The following is a 19,328-nucleotide window of genomic DNA, read 5'->3' as shown; positions in this document are numbered from 1 at the left end:
AGGCCCCAGAGCCGCGGATATGGGACCGCTTCCCACCGGCTTCCACGTCACTAAATGCCCCGGAAAACAGAGGGCACCAGGGGAGGAGCCGAGGAGAAAGAGCTCAGGGGCCCGGAGAAGGAAGGGGTCATCGTCGGCAGAGCAGCCCACAGCCGGGGCAGTGTGACGTTTGCAGGAATAATTCTCATCAGCGCTCCCCTGGCAGGAAGTAGGAGACGGGAGGCGGCAGGTGTCCCGGGGCAGGTGTGTCCGGGGCAGGTGTGTCCGGGGCAGGTGTGTCCGGGGCAGGTGTGTCCGGGGCAGGTGTGTCTCAGGGCAGGTGTGTCCCGGGGCAGGTGTGCCTCGGGGCAGGTGTGTCCCAGGGCAGGTGTGTCCGGGGCAGGTGTGTCTCGGGGCAGGTGTGTCCCAGGGCAGGTGTGTCTCAGGGCAGGTGTGTCCGGGGCAGGTGTGTCTCAGGGCAGGTGTGTCCGGGGCAGGTGTGTCTCGGGGCACGTGTGTCCGGGGCAGGTGTGTCCCGGGGCAGGTGTGTCCCAGGGCAGGTGTGTCCCAGGGCAGGTGTGTCCGGGGCAGGTGTGCCTCGGGGCAGGTGTGTCCCAGGGCAGGTGTGTCCGGGGCAGGTGTGTCCGGGGCAGGTGTGTCTCAGGGCAGGTGTGTCCGGGGCAGGTGTGTCCCGGGGAAGGTGTGTCCCGGGGCAGGTGTGTCCCAGGGCAGGTGTGTCCCAGGGCAGGTGTGTCCGGGGCAGGTGTGTCTCGGGGCAGGTGTGTCTCGGGGCAGGTGTGTCCCAGGGCAGGTGTGTCTCAGGGCAGGTGTGTCCGGAGCAGGTGTGTCTCAGGGCAGGTGTGTCCGGGGCAGGTGTGTCTCGGGGCACGTGTGTCCGGGGCAGGTGTGTCCCGGGGCAGGTGTGTCCCAGGGCAGGTGTGTCCCAGGGCAGGTGTGTCCGGGGCAGGTGTGTCCGGGGCAGGTGTGTCCGGGGCAGGTGTGTCCGGGGCAGGTGTGTCTCAGGGCAGGTGTCACCACCCAGCCAGGCCCTGCCCAGGGACCAGTTGTAGGCATGAGCGGTTCTTCAGCAGAGCACAGAGGACAGCCCAGAAGTCTCAGCTCAGAGGAGGGACCGCAGGGGACAGCCCCCACCAGGGGCCCAGGGCAGGTGAGCGCCTGGCCTGTGGACGGAGAACTCACAGCCGAGGAAAGCGCCGTTTGTAGAGAGGACACGCTGCCCTCCCCAAAGCAGAGCAGAGTCACTGCAGCCGCGGTTTACAAATCTGCGCAAATGAAGCTCCCAGCTCAGCCTGGAGATGCTCGCTCGACCCCCTTCTCTGCGGAACCCACGGAAACACGCGCATCGTCTTAGATTTCCGTGCAAACACTTGGGCTAACCCCACAGGAGGCGCGCTGCCCTGCCCCGGCCCCTGTCCCTCCCAAGGAGGAGGCTCATGCTGCCCCGACGCCAGCCTCGCCCGCCCGCACCCGGGCCCGGGGCCCCGCAGCCGGCCCCGCAGCCGTGAGGCCTCCCATGGAGGTATTGCACTTGATATAAAACGAGTGTGTTCCGCACTTTGTATGAAGCAGAAGGTAAAAAAAAAAATCGGAAGCTTTTTGTACAGAAATTACTGGTCTCAGAAAACCTACTCATACAGTTGCTTCGTTTCCCATTTTCTTTCGACACAAACGGAAACACACTCAGGCTGCTGCCTCAGGGACACCCCAAAACGGCTCGGCGCAGACGCACCCGCCACGCAGGGCCCGCACCTCACAGCCCAGCCCCAGCCCCCCACGCCCCCACAAACAGCCCAGAGAGGCAGGCTCTCCCCGGATGCTTGGGCGTGTAATTTAAGGGACGCTTTCCATTCGAACGGAGAAACCGTTCTTTCCAAACTCCTGGCCCATTCCCCACGTCCGACCCTCGGCGGTGCCACGTTGCCTCTGTCTGACCCTGTGCGGGGAACTGAAGGAGCCGCACAGGGCTTGCCACCGCAAACCTGTAAAACTCCGCGGTCGTCGTAAGAACCAGCCGCCAGCTTCCGGTGGGCTTGTCCATCACACTCTGTAGTGCCGGTGACCCCAGCCTCTTTCGTGTCAACTCCCAGTTTCCTACGTTCAGCACCTCTGAGGTGAGCAGGTGTGCCCCGAGCACCCAGGTGAGCAGGCTTCTCTCGCCTCCACGCCCCTGCTGTTCCCACGGGACACGCGGGGCCAGGGCGGTGATGGGGCCGGGAGCCACCAGGCTGCCATGGGGACCCCCCTCGCGCCCCCTCTGCCCACGGCTGGGTCAGACCTCCCTCACCAGGAAGCCCGCCGTGGAAAAGGCGCCAAGATCCTCCCCAGAGAGGAGGACCCACAGCAGCGACAAACCCACCGGCAAAGAGTTCAAGGCGCAGAGGCGGGGTCACGGCGGGGTGGCCGGTGGCCCGCCAGCAAATCTCACCAACGCGTGTCAGAGCTGGGTCTCAAGGACCCCACACACCCACCATCGCAGAACAGCAGCAGCAGTAAGAGCAAGGAGCAAACGCAGCCTCGGGGACGACGAGGAGAGCGCGAATCTCTCTAAGAAAAGCGATCCCGCCCTGGCCGGGCACAGCGGGGAAAGCGTCGGCCTCCAGACCAAAGGGTCCCGGGTTCGGTTCTGGTCAAGGGCATGGACCTCGGTGGCAGGCTCCTCCCCGGCCGGGCCCTGGTTGGGGCTAGTGCAGGAGGCAGCCAATCGATGTGTTTCTCTCACATCGATGTTTCTCTGTCTCTCCCTCTCTCTTCCACTCTCCCTAAAATCAGTGGAAACATGTCCTCGGGTGAGGATCAACAACAAAACAAAAAATAAACTCACTACCTTATAAAAAAAAAAGAAAAGAAAGAAAAGCAAATCGATCCCATTCCCCAGCCAGCATGGCTCAGTGATACAGTGTCGTCCTGTGGACTGAAGGGTCCTGGGCTCGATTCGGGTCAGGCTCCTCCCCAGCCTGGGCCCCGGGTGGGGTGCGTGCAGGAAGCAGCCAATCGATGTGTTTCTCTCACATCCATGTTTCTCTCTTCCACTCTCTAAAAATCAATGGAAAAATATCCTCGGGTGAGGATTACCAAAAATAAAATTTAAAAAAAAAATAGATCTTGTGAGCTTAGGGCTCCCCCACAGACTAAGGCTGTGGCCCCCCTCAATTTTCCGGGGACCCACCAGGCACCCACAGAGAACAGTGCCGTCTGACGACAGGGATGAGAGGCAGGGGTGACCCACTCCCGAGAGGTGCGGGGGCCGGGGCCGCTGTGCAGGGACCTGCCCGAGACCGGGCGCTCGGCCCATCAGAAGAGTCGACGCTTCCTGGCGATTCACCAGGATGTCTGGGCTTAGGAACAAGCCCTGGTTTTCACCTATGTCGGCGCGCAGGCTAGTGTCAACACGGGCGGGCGGATACGGTGAGACAGCCCTGCCTCACGGCGTCGGGAGGGAAGCAGCAGCGCCGCGGGAGCACGTGCGAGTCCCCTTCGAGCCCGCCTGTGCACGAGGAAGGTGAGGCTCACGGATGAGAGTCAGGGCCTCCCGCTCCTGTAAGCCGCCTCTCACCAAGGATGGAGGATGGGCATGAATTAGGACTTGCTGCCCCTTATAGGGAAACCCTAACCCCGTGGTCGGCAAACTGCGGCTCGCGAGCCACATGCGGCTCTTTGGCCCCTTGAGTGTGGCTCTTCCACAAAATACCACGGCCTGGGCGAGTCTATTTTGAAGAAGTGGCGTTAGAAGAAGTTTAAGGTTAAAAAACTTGGATCTCAAAAGAAATGTCAATCGTTGTGCTGTTGGTATTTGGCTCTGTGGACTGATGAGTTTGCCGACCACGGCCCTAACCTATGAGGAAGCCCCGGTGCCTTGGGCCACTCAGCCAGCAGCGGCCGACGCGTGTGCCCTCCCTCGGGTCCGTGTGCTCTCCCTCTGGACACGTGTGCTCTCCCTCGGGTCCGTGTAAGAAGCGGGAAGGTGCCCAGCGCCTTCTTGTACGACATTCCCCATCAGCACCTGGGCCATTTCCTCTGCACGTTAAGGAAAAACAAACTTGGCCTCTGTAACTTGTCGTCATTTGTTCTTGTTTTATTGTGAATGAGTAATTTCCACCATTTGCCCCCAAGGTTTCTCCAGTTTCTCCTCATTTTCTTAAAAATCAGGAAAAAATTAACTGAACTAAATTTCCTAATAAAAACCTCACTAAGACCTCTGCCAAGGGCAGGGCAGCTACTGAGTTCAGTTCTTGCCTTTCCTATGCCTCCTGCGCCCTCTCAGCATCCCATCAACTTTGCTTTTAAGAAGCAGCAAGTCCTACGTAAAAGGTTTGTCTCGTGCCGGCTCCTCTGAGCTGTCCGGCTGTCCCGCCTGAGAGGAGCCTCTGCCGCCGCCCGCAAGCGGGACCGCCCCTCGGGGTGCCCGGGCTCCGTCGCGAAGTCTTAGCCAGAAACATCTGTGTGGGTTTGTGTTTTTACCCGTAGCACCCTTTTCTCAGCAACGCTGGACGTAATGGTCTATGTATTCGTCATTTTTCCTATAAAAGGCAATTTTCTTCTAAAGGACTAGTCATTCTACAAAGTTAATTGCATATTTCACCATCCACAGTCGTAAGACGTGAAACAATGTCGCTCTCTCTCCAAGCATTGCTCTCGAGATCGGCCCCTCCCTCCAGGACCCGGCGCAGACTTTGACACAAGCAACGTTCTTCTTATAGTAACATCATAGCATCATCGGACCATGCTTAACAGCAAACACGCATTTCATATCCGCTCTCACACACGGCACACCTGACCTCACCTGCACACCTGACCTCACCTGCCCACCTGACCTCACCTGCACACCTGACCTCACCTGCCCACCTGACCTCACCTGCCCACCTGTCCTCACCTGCACACCTGACCTCACCTGCACACCGACCTCACCTGCCACCTGACCTCACCTGCACACCTGTCCTCACCTGCACACCTGACCTCACCTGCACGCCTGACCTCACCTGCCACCTGACCTCACCTGCACACCTGTCCTTACCTGCCCACCTGACCTCACCTGCCACCTGACCTCACCTGCACACCTGTCCTTACCTGCCCTCCTGACCTCACCTGCCCACCTGACCTCACCTGCCACCTGACCTCACCTGCACACCTGTCCTCACCTGCCCACCTGTCCTCACCTGCACACCTGTCCTCACCTGCCACCTGACCTCACCTGCACACCTGTCCTCACCTGCCCGCCTGACCTCACCTGCACACCTGTCCTCACCTGGACACCTCCTCACCTGCCACCTGACCTCACCTGCACACCTGTCCTCACCTGCACACCTCCTCACCTGCACACCTGTCCTCACCTGCCACCTGTCCTCACCTGCACACCTCCTCACCTGCACACCTGTCCTCACCTGCACACCTCCTCACCTGCACACCTGTCCTCACCTGCCACCTGACCTCACCTGCACACCTGTCCTCACCTGCACGCCTGACCTCACCTGCACGCCTGACCTCACCTGCCCGCCTGACCTCACCTGCACACCTGTCCTCACCTGGACACCTGTCCTCACCTGCCCACCTGACCTCACCTGCACACCTGTCCTCACCTGCCACCTGTCCTCACCTGCACACCTCCTCACCTGCACACCTGTCCTCACCTGCCACCTGACCTCACCTGCCCACCTGACCTCACCTGCCACCTGTCCTCACCTGCACACCTGTCCTCACCTGCACACCTGACCTCACCTGCCACCTGACCTCACCTGCACACCTGTCCTCACCTGCACACCTGTCCTCACCTGCACGCCTGACCTCACCTGCCACCTGACCTCACCTGCACACCTGACCTCACCTGCCCACCTGACCTCACCTGCACACCTGACCTCACCTGCCACCTGACCTCACCTGCACACCTGACCTCACCTGCCACCTGACCTCACCTGCCCACCTGACCTCACCTGCCACCTGACCTCACCTGCACGCCTGTCCTCACCTGCACACCTGTCCTCACCTGCACACCTGACCTCACCTGCACACCTGTCCTCACCTGCACACCTGTCCTCACCTGCACACCTGTCCTCACCTGCATACCTGTCCTCACCTGCATACCTGTGGTCCTGGACAGCACCAGGGAGGCAGGCACCAGGGAGGCAGGCACCAGGGAGCCCTCCAGGTGTGGCTGGAAGCCCTGGGCACAGCATGGCACCCACTCTTGCATCCACAGGACGAGAGGGCTACCTGCCTGAACCTAAGACTCCCTCTGGCTCAGCTACCACTCAGCAGACCCGTGTCTATGAAAACGGCATTTGATCTGACGTGGAAGTCACCGAAGTGACACGTTTAACGGGTGAGACATTGGCTCCTCCTGTGTGTGTGAGAGCCTCGAAGGCCGAGCCCAGTGCAGGGAGGTGCCCATGGCCTCTGCAGGCCGGGCGGCTCTCGGCACCGCACCGGTCCGCCGGGATCACTGCTGGAGAGAGCCTGAGCCTCACGGGGGGAGGGGGGGTGAGCATCGCTTCACGCCGCCTCGGAAGGTGCTGAAACAGGACGGGAAACCCAGGTGCTCTGAGGGGCCTGGTTCAGTCAGACCCGCATCCCCCCCGCCATCACTGCAGTTAGGGAGGCAGCCTGCTCTGCACCGAGAACAGCCGATCCCGGGTTACTCCAGGGCCGCTCGGTTTTCCCTAATAAGGACGCTTATCTCCAAGAATCACAGTGACGCAGCGGCCACCGAGGCTCACTCACTCCCAAACCTCCGCGGCTGCGCGAGCTGAGCCGCCTGGGCCTGCACCCAGGCCTCTGGTTTGTGTCTGAGGCCTGGGAGGCGGGAGGCGGTATCTGGGTGACAGCACCCCAGTCTCTTCCTAGGGGCAGCGGCCGGGTGGGGTTCCCCCCCTCATCCCCCCCTCATCCCCCCGTCTCCAGGGCAGGGTGGGGTGGGGTCCCCCCCGTCCCCCCCTCGTCCCCCCGTCTCCAGGGCAGGGTGCGGTGGGGTTTCAGCGGGGACAGGCCCTCCCCACAGCGCCCTCCCTGGATGCTCTCTCTCTAAAGGCCCATCTGACACTCAGACAAGCAGCCCTGACAGGGCCCCCTCCCTACGACAGCTGTCCCCACAAGACGAACCCCACCCGGGCCTTTGGTCAGGGTCCTGGCGTCGCCGTCCGTCCGTGCTGGGTTCCATGGCGAGAGCTCCCGCCCGCTCGCTCGCTCGCCGCGGACACAGGCCCCACGGCCTCCCCAACGCCTGACGTCCAGGGGACCCTCCTCAGCGTGCAGGCCGATGCGGGGACAGTGCGTCTCCTTTGACCAAAAACATCAAGGCTCTGGGCCCCGTCGGGACAGAGACAGACCCTGAGACGTGAGCGAGACCCGCAAGCGTTCGCGGCGGCTCTCCGGGCGCCGAGCGCAGGCCGGAGTCGCTGTTTCCCGTAGAGAAAACTATCCTCCACCAAATGCCGACCTGAGGGAGGCGGGGGTTTCCCGGCGATGGAGGCAGGGAGCCCACGGCCTGCCGGTGGCGGACACAGGGAGCACCGACTGAGGGGCAGACGCCGCCAGGTGCGCAGAAGGCGCTCAGGGAGGAGTCTGCACGGTGTGCGCACCTTCGGGCCGCCCCCCGCCCCCGATGCCGAAAGAGGCCGGATTCACGGACCCCGTGCTGAGCCCAACAGCGTGTGACAAACATCACGTCCCGCAGACGCCTGATCCACCTCCAGAGGAAGAGGCTACACGCGGAGCGGGAGATCGACGGAGACAGGAGGGCTGGGAAGGCAGGGCAGGGGCGGCCGTGTCCGCGTCTGCCGCCGGCCCCTGCTCCCCGGCCCCTCCGTGTGCCCAGCGCCCGCGTCGCCGCCGGACGGAGGCCTGTGAGTGCGTGAGAGCCGTGGCCGTGCCTGTGGCTGCGCTCGGCCTCTACCCTCGTGGACAAGCAGGAACCACCGTGACACGCAGAATCTAAAACCCGCTTTATCGGCCACAGCGCAGACCATGCAAGACCCACACGTGGTTCTAAACGGGCCCTGCCCGCCTGCGTGTGAACCCAGACCGAAGGCGCGCTCCCGCCCTGGGGGCTGCGGAGGCGGCTCCGCTCGAAGGTGCGCAGCCTGAGGGGTGTAAAGGGAGAAGGAGATAAAAACAAAAGAAAACGGCAGCACGCTCTCTGACGCCGTCCACTCCTCCGCGCGGTCCAGCCGCTGACCCTGCCGGGTCGCCGGGCCCGGCCTCACCCCCGCGGCCACGGTCAGCCCCGCCCGCTCCTGGGGGTGCAGCACCGACACGCGGCTTTTCGGTGAGAGAACCCGTGACACCCCTTCACGCACGGCTTTTGGCTGTTCTGAGGTCCCGCTCCCAGCCTCAGCGCCGCGCACAGAGGCCTCAGCGATCCCGCTCGCCCGATGCAGACGGACCCGGGTTCCCGGAACCGAACCCTGGGCCCGGAGCCGCCGTGTCCTTCCTCTGTCCAGCAAAGCACATTCAGCACTGAAGGCAGATAACGCGCTTCACGGACAAGAGACACTCACGGGGCCCGTCACCACCAACCAGGACCACGGGAACGTGGACCACGGGAACGTGGAAGGGTCTTTGTGAGGATGAAGGAGAAGAAGAAAGATTTTAAAAAATACGGACAATAAAATGGCAGTAAATACGCATCTGTCAACAGTTGAATCTAAAAATCAAAATAAATGAACAAAGAATCTAAAGAACAAAACAAGCTGATGAATAAACTAGAATCAGAGGCGTGGACACATGGAACCGACTGACGGATCTCAGAGGGCGGAGGGGAGGAGCTAACCAAAGACCTTGTGTGTGCGTGCATGTGTGTGTGTGCATGTATGTGTGTGTGTGTGTGTGTGTGTGCACGTGTGTGCATGACCTATGGACACAGACAATCGGTGGTGAAGGCCGGTGGGGCGGGAACCGGGGGGAGGGCAATGGGGGAAGGAGGGGACAGCCTGTAACTCTCAACGTGAAGATTCCTCTAAAAGGACCTCAGAGACGACGTGGACGGCCCGCTCTCTTCGGCAGAAGCGATCCCGAAGCTCAGGGGGAGGGTCCCGCCGAGACGTTCCGAGGCGGACAGACGTGGTGCCCCGCGGACAGCGTCTCCGCCACCACCGACACCGGAGTCTCCGCCCTCCCTGCCGCCAGCAGGCCCCTCGGGAGGGGACGATGGGGACGATGGGGACGTGGGGACCGGCTGCCCTGAGGACCCCGCCCCGCCCCTGGGCACGGAGCTGCCTCCAAGAAGCTCTGAGTGTCGGTCCTTCCCCCCCCCCCCGCCCCCCGCGCCCACTTACCCTGCAGCTGGCGGCCCTTGTAGAGGTCCCGGGCTTTGGTGGGGTGCGCCCTGGCCGTGTTGTCGCATTTCGGCTGCTCGTACCTACGCGGGGGGCAGGGCGGTCAGTGGGCCAGGGCTCTGAACGGGGGTTTCTTCCCTTTCTCACTGGTCCCCGCGCAGGACCCCTGCTGGCCCGTTGGGGTGGGGGCCCGGGGGCGGGAGGCTGGGGAGGCTCTGCTGCCGTCGGAGGGCACAGGTCTCGTCACGGCTGCAGGCGACGCACACGCCACGGAGCAGAGAGCACACGGCTTGTTAAATCGTGTCCTGCCCGGCCACATGGCTCATCGACCCGTGAACCAGGAGGTCAGGGTTCGATTCCCGTTCAGGGCACAAGCCCGGGCTGTGGGCTCAATCCCCAGGGGGAGGCGTGCAGGAGGCAGCGATCAAGGCGTCTCTCTCATCACTGATGTTTCTCTCTCTCTCCTTCTCCCTTCCTCTCTGACATCAATAAAAATACATATTTAAAAACCATGTCCTGGAACTGGACGCTGAGTGTCAGCTGGTCACCTGGAGGCAGGGGGCGTGACTGGCTGCACGGAGGCAGCCCCGTGGCCGCCCCTGCCCTTCGCCAGCAGGAGGTCGAGCCCAGAGAGGAGGCACCTCTGCCAGCTCAGCGCTGTTTCCTCGGAGCCTAGAGGGTGGGATGTGCTGAGCATCATGACGAGGAATGACAGGTGAACGGTGATGGTAACAGCAGGCCGCCCTGACCTGATGTGTCTCCGGGAACTCGGAGGCAGGGAGGGGCCTCGCCTGCAGGCAGAGCAGGGATGGCTGAGGCACTGCCACTGCTGACACTGCCCTCCGAGATGGGGCAGGGCGGGCGAGGGGCGGGGAGGGCGTGGGGGCAGGGAAGGGAGTGGGGGCCGGGTAGGGAAGGCGTGGGGAGGGAGTGGGAAGGGGGCGGGGAGGGCGTGGGGGCAGGGAAGGGAGTGGGGGCCGGGTAGGGAAGGCGTGGGGAGGGAGTGGGAAGGGGGCGGGGAGGGCGTGGGGGCAGGGAAGGGAGGAGGGGGCGGGAAGAAGGGGCGATTCACTGCGGGTGACGGAAGGCCAGAGGGACCTGCAGGGACAGCACTGAGTGCCGATGGCCTCCCTGGGCGGCGGGAGCAGCTCAGGCTGAGGCTGAGGCTGCCTCTGGGCTGGGCCTGGACCGCGCCTGCAGCCACTCCCTCGGAGGACAGCTGGGCCGGGCGCCAGGCCCAGCTCAAACACAGGCACAGGCCGCGTTCAGTGTGCAGAAAGGCTGCTTCCCCGGGTTCTCAGGGGACGGCATGTGACCGGAACCACATCTCACAGCGAACCCGCGAAGGCCCCGCGCTGAGCTGGCCAGGGGCCCCGGAGGGCGAGCTCTGGTGGGCGCCGCTGTGCCGGGCGCCGTGAGCCATGGGGGGGGGGGGGGTTTACGTTGTCCCCGTGGCTGGGTTGGGGACGCACTGGCCACCACAGCCCAGCCTGAACGAGTCGCAGCTCCTCTGAGTCCCAAAGCTGAGCACCCGGGAGATGATCTCACAGACGGACGGACGGACGGACGGACAGCGGGCCAGGCGTGCTGACGGCATCTTGTCAGCGGTCCCCCAACCCTGGCTGCGGGAGGTGCCTGCTGTGTGTCCCCCTCACGGTGCCAGGGTCACGTGGGGTCAGTCGGGGATGGAAAGGGGACAGGGTCACGTGGGGTCAGTCGGGGATGGAAAGGGGACGGGGTCACGTGGGGTCAGTCGGGGATGGAAAGGGGACGGGGTCACGTGGGGTCAGTCGGGGATGGAAAGGGGACGGGGTCACGTGGGGTCAGTCGGGGATGGAAAGGGGACAGGGTCACGTGGGGTCAGTCGGGGATGGAAAGGGGACAGGGTCACGTGGGGTCAGTCGGGGACGTCCCGCAGGAAGGCTGACACGCTCGCCAGACCCCAAGGTGAGCCGTGGCTTAGTGGTAGCACCTGGCGAACTTCGATACATGTGTCAGCTTCTTGTGTACAAACGTGGAAAATCGAGCTCGAGGCATAGAGCGAAAGCTGCAGAACCCTTTAACCACGGGAGCTTCTGTGAGCGAGGCCGTGACCCCCGGCTGTGACCCCCGGGCGGCGGCAGGAAGTGCTGGCTGACACCCCAGCTCACAGGCCTGTGTCTGGGCCCGGCCTGGCCCTGAGCCCGTCCTTCCGAGTGGGAGCCGTGGGGACACGGGTTTCATGGCCAGAAAGCCCTCGGAGGCGGCTCCCTCAGCGTGTGAAACGCTGGCTCCTCGGCCGACACCGGGACCCTCCCCCACACTCCCCGGCCCCCGCCACCCCCGACAGCAGAGGGCTCTCCACGCTCCCCCCCACCCCCCGCACGAGGCCACGCTGCCCCGTCACCTTCCGAGGACAGTTCCCCGTCCCCTTGGCCAAGGCCACTGCTTCCATGGCCGCGAAGCACGGAGCGGGGGGCAGGCTGGGTGCGGTGGGAAGTGTGGGGTCCCCCCGCCCCCCCCGCCCAGGCTCACCTGGTGGAGGTGCCGGGGATGGGGCGTCCCGTGTCCACCAGCACGCACCAGCAGTAGCCCGTGCTCGGGTGGCACTGCACCGGCTTGTAGAGGCCGCCGTGCGCGCACTCGGGGATCACCACGTTGTCGTTGCGCGGCTGCCGGGCCTCCTCCAGCGCCGACTGCTGCTCCTGGTCGCACGAGGACGCTAGGGCGAGGGCGAGGGGTGAGTGCGCCAGGACGGGCACGCAGCCCGCACACCCCCGTACACACGCCGCACACGCCCCCCACACACCCCGCACACAGCCCTCCACACACGCCGCACACGTCCCCCACACCCCCGCACACAGTCCCGCACATGCCCCGTACACACGCCACACACGGTCCCCCACACCCCGCACACAGTCCTCCACACACTCCTTACACACGCCGCACACGCCCCCCACATCCCGCACACAGCCCTCCACACACCCTGCACACAGCCCTCCACACACCCCGCACACAGCCCTCCACACCCCGTACACAGTCCTGCACACACCCCGTACACACGCCGCACACGCCCCCCACACCCCGCACACAGCCCTCCACACACCCTGCACACAGCCCTCCACACACCCACACACGGCCCTCCACACACGCCGCACACGTCCCCCACACCCCCGCACACAGTCCCGCACATGCCCCACACACAGACGTGCACATGGCCCTGCACACACCCCACACACGCCCCACACACAGCCTACACACACCCCACACATGGCCCCGCACACAGCCCTGCACACAGATGCGGACAGCTGGGGCACGTGTGAAAACTCCGAGTCAGGAAACTTGACTACACAGAGACCCTCCTGGAGCAGGGCCCTCACACAGACTCCCCCTCTACACGGTCACATAGTGCAACATGCTTAATACACAGAAGGTAACATGTTACCCTCTGCTGGTGAGCACAGCTTGTATAAAAGACCCTGCACGGTGCACATGTGCACACACATATCACACTCACTCACACACACACACACACATGCACACACTTATACACACACACTGCAGGTTCCTCTGCACATGAGCTGAGGGCATCATTGTTTACTGTTGAAAACACAGAAATAAGAAAAGAAACTCTAAGCTCAAAATCTGAAAAACCAAAGACCAATGAAGTAAGAGTCTGTTTAAAAATACGGTTCAAGTCCCTGGAAGAAGGTTTCGCTCTTCCGTCTGCTTTTGCCTTTTAACTGAAGGTTCGCCAGCGGCCGCCATTGGCGAGGGCTGGGCGCGGGGGGTGCGGCCGAAGCGGGCAGCGTGTGGAGCGGCACAGAAGAGCCGCCAGGCCTGGAGGGCGCAGAGGAAGGCTGGCTCCAATGGCAGGCGCGGCGTTGCTTAGTGCCACCTGCACGTGTCGCCCCCGCTCCCGCCCCCGCTCTCCGTGCCGCTACCCGCCTGTGCGGGCATGTTTTACCGCGGGCATCCTGGGAGAAGAGGAACCAGTGGGGCCTTTCAGGTTCTCCGACGTCCCGGCGGCCCCCTCCCCGCTGACCGCGGCCTCCGGGGGAGGGGGGCCACGAGCGAGTGGAAGCGAGAGCCTGTCCGTCCAGGCCGACCCGTCGGGTCAGTACCATCTCACGGCGGGTGCTCACCGCGCTGCCTGAGCGAGGGGTGCGGGAAGACCCGGGTGGGCGCGGGCGGTCCGTTCCTCAGGAGCGCTCTGGCCCGTGACGGGGCCCCGCTCAGCCTGCAGAGGGCCACGCGGGCATGGCCACGTGGACGCTCTCGCCTGGGGTGCGAAGGCGCTGATCTCCAAGAGTGTCTGGACCGGGGCCACTCCGGGACCCTGGGAGCCGCAGTCTGAGGCCGCAGTCTCAGCCAACACCCCCCCTGTGGCTTCCCTTACCCAGAACCGGATTTCCTTTTGGTCTGTAAGTTAAGAACTTTCCATGCAGAGTTCTGACCCCGCAGAGTCTGACACGGACGGGGCGTTCGGTCTTCGTGACACGGATACTCAGCTGGCTCGTGCTCTGGACAGACACGGGCGGAGGGGCGCGGTGTCGGGCCGAGCTAGGGGCTGGCGTGTTGGCCCAGCCCCGCGGGTTCCCGCAGGCGGCTCGCCCCTCACTCACACAGGCAGCGGCCGCTGCGTCCTGGGAACGCCACCCCCGGGCGGGCGCTGGCTCACCCTGACTGCCTCCTCCAAGTCCTTCGCCAGCGCATGACCTCGCTCAGCAATCAGGTACGTGAGCCGCCCGGCCGGCGTGGCTCGGTGGCTGAGCATCAACCCATGAACCTAAAGGTTGCTGGCTCGACTCCTGGTCAGGGCACATGCCCGGCTGGTGGGCTTGGCCCCAGTGGGGGACATGCAGGAGGCAGCCGATCCGTGATTCTCTCATCGATGTTTCTCTCGCTCTGTCCTTCTCCCTTCCTCTCTCTCTAAAAACCCAATAAAAACGTATTTTAAAAAATAGACACACACACAGCCTGTCCCTGCGTCACCCGGTGTCTTAAAGGAGAGGCTTTCGCTCCGACGGGGACTGGGAACGGCCAGCGAGGACGTGAGACCCCGCGAGGAAGCCGAGGGCTGAGCTGAGTGTTTGCAGACGCAGCTGTGACCGCGGCGGCGGCGGCGGCAACACGTCCCCCGCAGCGGCGACACGCTCCCCGCGGCTGCCTGGGAACGCATCGCTGACCTCACCCCTCGCCTGGCCCTCTCGCGAAGCTCTGCCAGTGGCAGGGCTTATGGGGTGACCCTCTGGGCACAGGCGTTGTCCCGCTTCTCCAAGGACACGCTGGGCCCCGGACATCCCCCCGGGGAAGCCGTGAACCGGCCCGGAGGACAATCGGTCACGCGTGAAGGCTCCGCCTAGGAGAGCCCGCTGACTGCGCCCGCCGGCTCGTAGACTCTGCGAGAGGGTGAACTCGCGAGGTGCTCCGGCCGCGTCAGAGGAGCCGCGTCAGAGGAGCCGCGTGGTTCCTGTAAACGTCTGGCCGATGAGCCGTTACCTCTGCCGTTGGGTTCGGTAAACCGCTCCTGTGGGAACTCCCGCTTCTCAGGGACACGCAATCCCAGTCCCGCTGGCGTCTCAGCCGTCTCCCATCCCGAACAGTCCCCTCTCCACCCGACAGCCCCTCACGCTGAGCCTGTGTGGTCAGCCACGTCTCAGGCAACACCGGACGGGGTGCGCGAGTGAGTCCTCCCCGCTGACGCGTTCGCAGCTCCAAGCTGCGGGGCATTCCGTGTTTCTTCTTCAGTTGCTGCTTTACCACCACATTTCCCTGTCCCGCTGTGAGCGCATTTCCTCCTGTTAGACGTCACGTTCCTCTGTCTTGAGAGTCTTTATTTATAGACCAGAGGCCCGTTGCACGGAGAGATTCATGCCAGAGGCCTTCCTTCCCTTGGCTTCCAGCACCGGTTTTCCTCCGGCACCCGGGACCCAGGCCTTTGCTCCGGCCAGAGTCTGCCGTCTTGTCTTCGCTGCGGCACTCTGCTCCTGTAGATCCCTTCGCCCCCCGCCCTCCCTCTCATAGCAGGCGTCCTGCCCCGCCTGGCCACTCCATGCCTGGAGCATCTGGGTGGCCGACATCTTTGGCCTTCTAATTTGCATACTCACTCTGATTGGCTGTGGGCGTAGCGGAGGTATGGTCAATTTACATGTTTGTCTATTATTAGGTAAGAGGAGACAGCACAACAGACAAGCACTGTACATGAGAAAGGGTAACACTCGATCCTCCGGGGTCTGGGCGGGTTAATCCTGTTTCCATGACTTCTAATGGGAACGATGATTCCGTTTTCAAACAGCCTCCACACGGAGCCGTTCTCCACGGCGCCTCCAAAACCCCCTCCTCTCCCCCCTCCGCAGTCACGGTCCCCAACCAGGGCCTGGGGCCACGAGCCCCCCAGGCACCCCCAGTCCCTCCAGCACCACATCCTGAGCAGCTCACACCCAGCCACCCCCTCCCGGGCCCTCCCGGCCACGGCTCACGGCCCCCCGAAGCCTAGTCCACGCTCAGCGCCCGCACCTGCTCCCCGGGGGATCGCGTGCGGCCGCCTGTGGTCGCTGAGACGCACGCGCCGCTTGCTGCGAGCCTGAAGAGAAGGCGGTGCCGGGTCTGCAAGGAGGAGTTGGGAGCGGACGGACGGACGGACGGACCAACTCAAGCGGCAGCAGGAAGGGCTCGGGGACCAGGCTGCTCCGACGGGACAGACCCTACAGAGAGCGAGGCCCCGTTTCTGCCGCACCTCCCGGCATCTAAGCACACGAGCGCTCACTCGTCAGCCGCCCACAGCCACCAAGGGCGAGTCCAGCGGGCACGGGGCTGACCACTCCCCGGAACTCAGACTCCCGGCCCACAGGTGGCTGAGCCACCCCACTACCTGCCCTCACTCCTGAGCCGCACCGGCCCCACGCGACCCTCACCCCTGACCCCGTGCAGGGTGGCCCCACACTGCCCGTCTGAGGGCGCGGGGGTGGGGGTGAAGGCCTTTCGCACGGTGTCACCCAGAGCTGATGCACACCCCCCCCGTCTCGGGGCCCCGCCCGGGAAGCCTGACTCGGTGGCTCGGGGTGACCTCGGGCAGCCGCCTCCGGGCCCAGCCTCTGGCCGGCTCAGCTCACAGGACGGGGCGACCCGCACTCCGGGCGCCAGGCTGTTCCACACGGCCCTCGGCCTCCCTCCCTCGGCTCCGAGACGCTGGTCCCGAGGAACCCAGTCTGGGAGCCCGGCCCGGGCTGGACTGAGCCGCGGGGGCCGCCTCGGGACCCAGGCCCGAGGTCGAGGCCGGGCACCACCGCGAGCTGACCCGCTGACGGCTGGTGGGCGGCAGTGTGCTGCCAACAGGCGGACAGACGCTGGGTTTGCTCGGCGGTTGCGAGAGCGTCACCATCAGGGAATGACAGCCGTCCCTCCGAGCCAGAGGCGGGAGCCCTGACCCGTCACCGAGTGATCCGAAGACAGTGGCGCCCTAATCACAGAGGCGGGTAAGCCTCCAGGGTTACAGGGGAGCCGCCCACTGGAGGGCCGTGTGCGTCCGATGGAGCCCCAGCTGGGGCCGTCCCAGCAACCAGCCTCCCCGCCCCCCAGACTGCTGCTCCCCGAGCTGGTGACCCCCACGTTTGTAGCTGGTTTGCTTCCTCGGTCAGGCCAGACCCCCTGCTTGGCCTGCCTCCCGTCACAAAGACACCCAAACCCGGGACACAGTCCTCCTCCTCCTCCTCCTCCTCCTCCTCCCCCTCCTCCTCGGGGAGAAGGCGGTTGGCCTGCATCCTGTGGGCCTTGGTGGCTGCTGGGGGGGGGGGGGCGGAGGCGTCCTGCTGGGGGGCCCGTCCTGCAGAAGGGACCCCGTCCCACTGGGGGGACCCCGTCCTGTTGAGGGAACCCTGTCCCACGTCTAATGCCCACTGTGTCATCTGCTGTGATATTTAAGTCACAGAAGAACTGGGTTTAAAAGTGGAGTGCAGACCGAGCCCTGCGGTCGGCCCTGCGGTCAGCGGCCCCCAGGAGGCCAGCGCGGCCACAGCCTGCTCAGCCCGCTGCCCAGGGCCGGCCACCTCCCGCCGACCTGAAGGCAGAGCCCCCTCCTGCTGGGGAGGGAGCTGCAGAGGCGTTTGGCAGGAATGTTCAAACAGAGTGGATTCTAAATATTTACCTTGTGCCGCTCCCAAGCTCAGGACACGGCGAGTCTGGCACCACGCGCGTCGCCTAATAAGGCAGCGCTGGGACCGGTCTGTGCGGCGGCCGTCCTGTGCGCCCAGACACGCTGAGGAGCTGGGGCCGTCTGACGGGGAGCAGGAGCCCCCGCCCCCCGCCCGGACGCTGGAGCCAGAGGACGGGGGCTGTGCGACCCGCACGGAGGTCAGGGCGGATCCGGGCTGGCGATGAGGGTCCACCTGCCTCCCGTCACGTGGCCTCACACGCCCATCACCCCCTGAAACGCAGGGCCCAGGAGCGGCCCTGAGCGAGAGCCCCCACTTCCCCAGCGGAGGCGGGCAGGAGCCACGCCGTAACCTCGCTCCTTCCGGGGTGTCCGGGCCCCGTGGCCTCCTGTCACTTCCCGGGCCCCGCGGCCTCCTGTCACTTCCCACAGCCCCGTGGCCTCCTGTCACTTCCCGGGCCCCGCGGCCTCCTGTCACTTCCCGGGCCCCGTGTCCTCCTGCCACTTCCCGGGCCCCGCGTCCTCCTGTCACTTCCCGGGCCCCGTGTCCTCCTGTCACTTCCCGGGCCCCGTGGCCTCCTGTCACTTCCCGGGCCCCGCGGCCTCCTGTCACTTCCCGGGCCCCGTGGCCTCCTGTCACTTCCCGGACCCCGTGGCCTCCTGCCACTTCCCGGGCCCCGTGGCCTCCTGTCACTTCCCGGACCCCGCGGCCTCCTGTCACTTCCCGGGCCCCGCGGCCTCCTGCCACTTCCCGGGCCCCGTGTCCTCCTGTCACTTCCCGGGCCCCGCGGCCTCCTGTCACTTCCCGGGCCCCGCGGCCTCCTGCCACTTCCCGGGCCCCGCGTCCTCCTGTCACTTCCCGGACCCCGTGGCCTCCTGTCACTTCCCGGGCCCCGTGGCCTCCTGTCACTTCCCGGGCCCCGTGTCCTCCTGTCACTTCCCGGGCCCCGTGTCCTCCTGTCACTTCCTGGGCCCCGCGGCCTCCTGTCACTTCCCGGACCCCGCGTCCTCCTGTCACTTCCTGGGCCCCGCGTCCTCCTGTCACTTCCTGGGCCCCGCGTCCTCCTGTCACTTCCTGGGCCCCGCGTCCTCCTGTCACTTCCTGGGCCCCGCGTCCTCCTGTCACTTCCTGGGCCCCGCGTCCTCCTGTCACTTCCTGGGCCCCGCGGCCTCCTGTCACTTCCCGGACCCCGCGTCCTCCTGTCACTTCCTGGGCCCCGTGGCCTCCTGTCACTTCCTGGGCCCCGCGTCCTCCTGTCACTTCCTGGGCCCCGCGTCCTCCTGTCACTTCCTGGGCCCTGTGGCCTCCTGCCACTTCCCGGACCCCGCGTCCTCCTGTCACTTCCTGGGCCCCGCGGCCTCCTGTCACTTCCCGGACCCCGCGTCCTCCTGTCACTTCCTGGGCCCTGTGGCCTCCTGCCACTTCCTGGGCCCCGCGTCCTCCTGTCACTTCCTGGGCCCCGTGGCCTCCTGCCACTTCCTGGGCCCCGCGTCCTCCTGTCACTTCCTGGGCCCCGTGGCCTCCTGCCACTTCCTGGGCCCCGCGTCCTCCTGTCACTTCCTGGGCCCCGTGGCCTCCTGCCACTTCCTGGGCCCTGTGGCCTCCTGTCACTTCCTGGGCCCTGTGGCCTCCTGCCACTTCCTGGGCCCTGTGGCCTCCTGCCACTTCCTGGGCCCCGCGTCCTCCTGTCACTTCCCGGGCCCTGTGGCCTCCTGCCACTTCCTGGGCCCCGCGTCCTCCTGCCACTTCCTGGGCCCTGTGGCCTCCTGTCACTTCCTGGGCCCTGTGGCCTCCTGTCACTTCCTGGGCCCTGTGGCCTCCTGCCACTTCCTGGGCCCTGTGGCCTCCTGTCACTTCCTGGGCCCTGTGGCCTCCTGCCACTTCCTGGGCCCTGTGGCCTCCTGTCACTTCCTGGGCCCTGTGGCCTCCTGCC

At 65.0% G+C, this 19,328-nt stretch overlaps 1 protein-coding gene across 2 annotated transcripts in view; it reads right to left on the bottom strand.

The window, feature by feature from the left end:
* The window catches only part of SMOC2 (SPARC related modular calcium binding 2), a 76,787-nt gene that overhangs the window by 8,247 nt on the left and 49,212 nt on the right, over positions 1-19,328 (bottom strand). For both annotated transcript variants that reach the window (XM_054722501.1, XM_054722502.1), the window contains exons 8-9: positions 11,778-11,964; positions 9,264-9,346 (exon numbers count right to left, since the gene is read on the bottom strand). In XM_054722501.1, coding sequence (XP_054578476.1) covers positions 9,264-9,346; positions 11,778-11,964 — 270 coding nt within the window. The remainder of the gene's footprint in view (positions 1-9,263; positions 9,347-11,777; positions 11,965-19,328) is intronic.

The sequence above is a fragment of the Eptesicus fuscus genome, chromosome 10 (assembly GCF_027574615.1).
Source record: "Eptesicus fuscus isolate TK198812 chromosome 10, DD_ASM_mEF_20220401, whole genome shotgun sequence".
NCBI lineage: Eukaryota > Metazoa > Chordata > Mammalia > Chiroptera > Vespertilionidae > Eptesicus > Eptesicus fuscus.
Note: the sequence above shows the minus strand (reverse complement) of the source record. Positions and strands in the feature narration are given on the sequence as shown.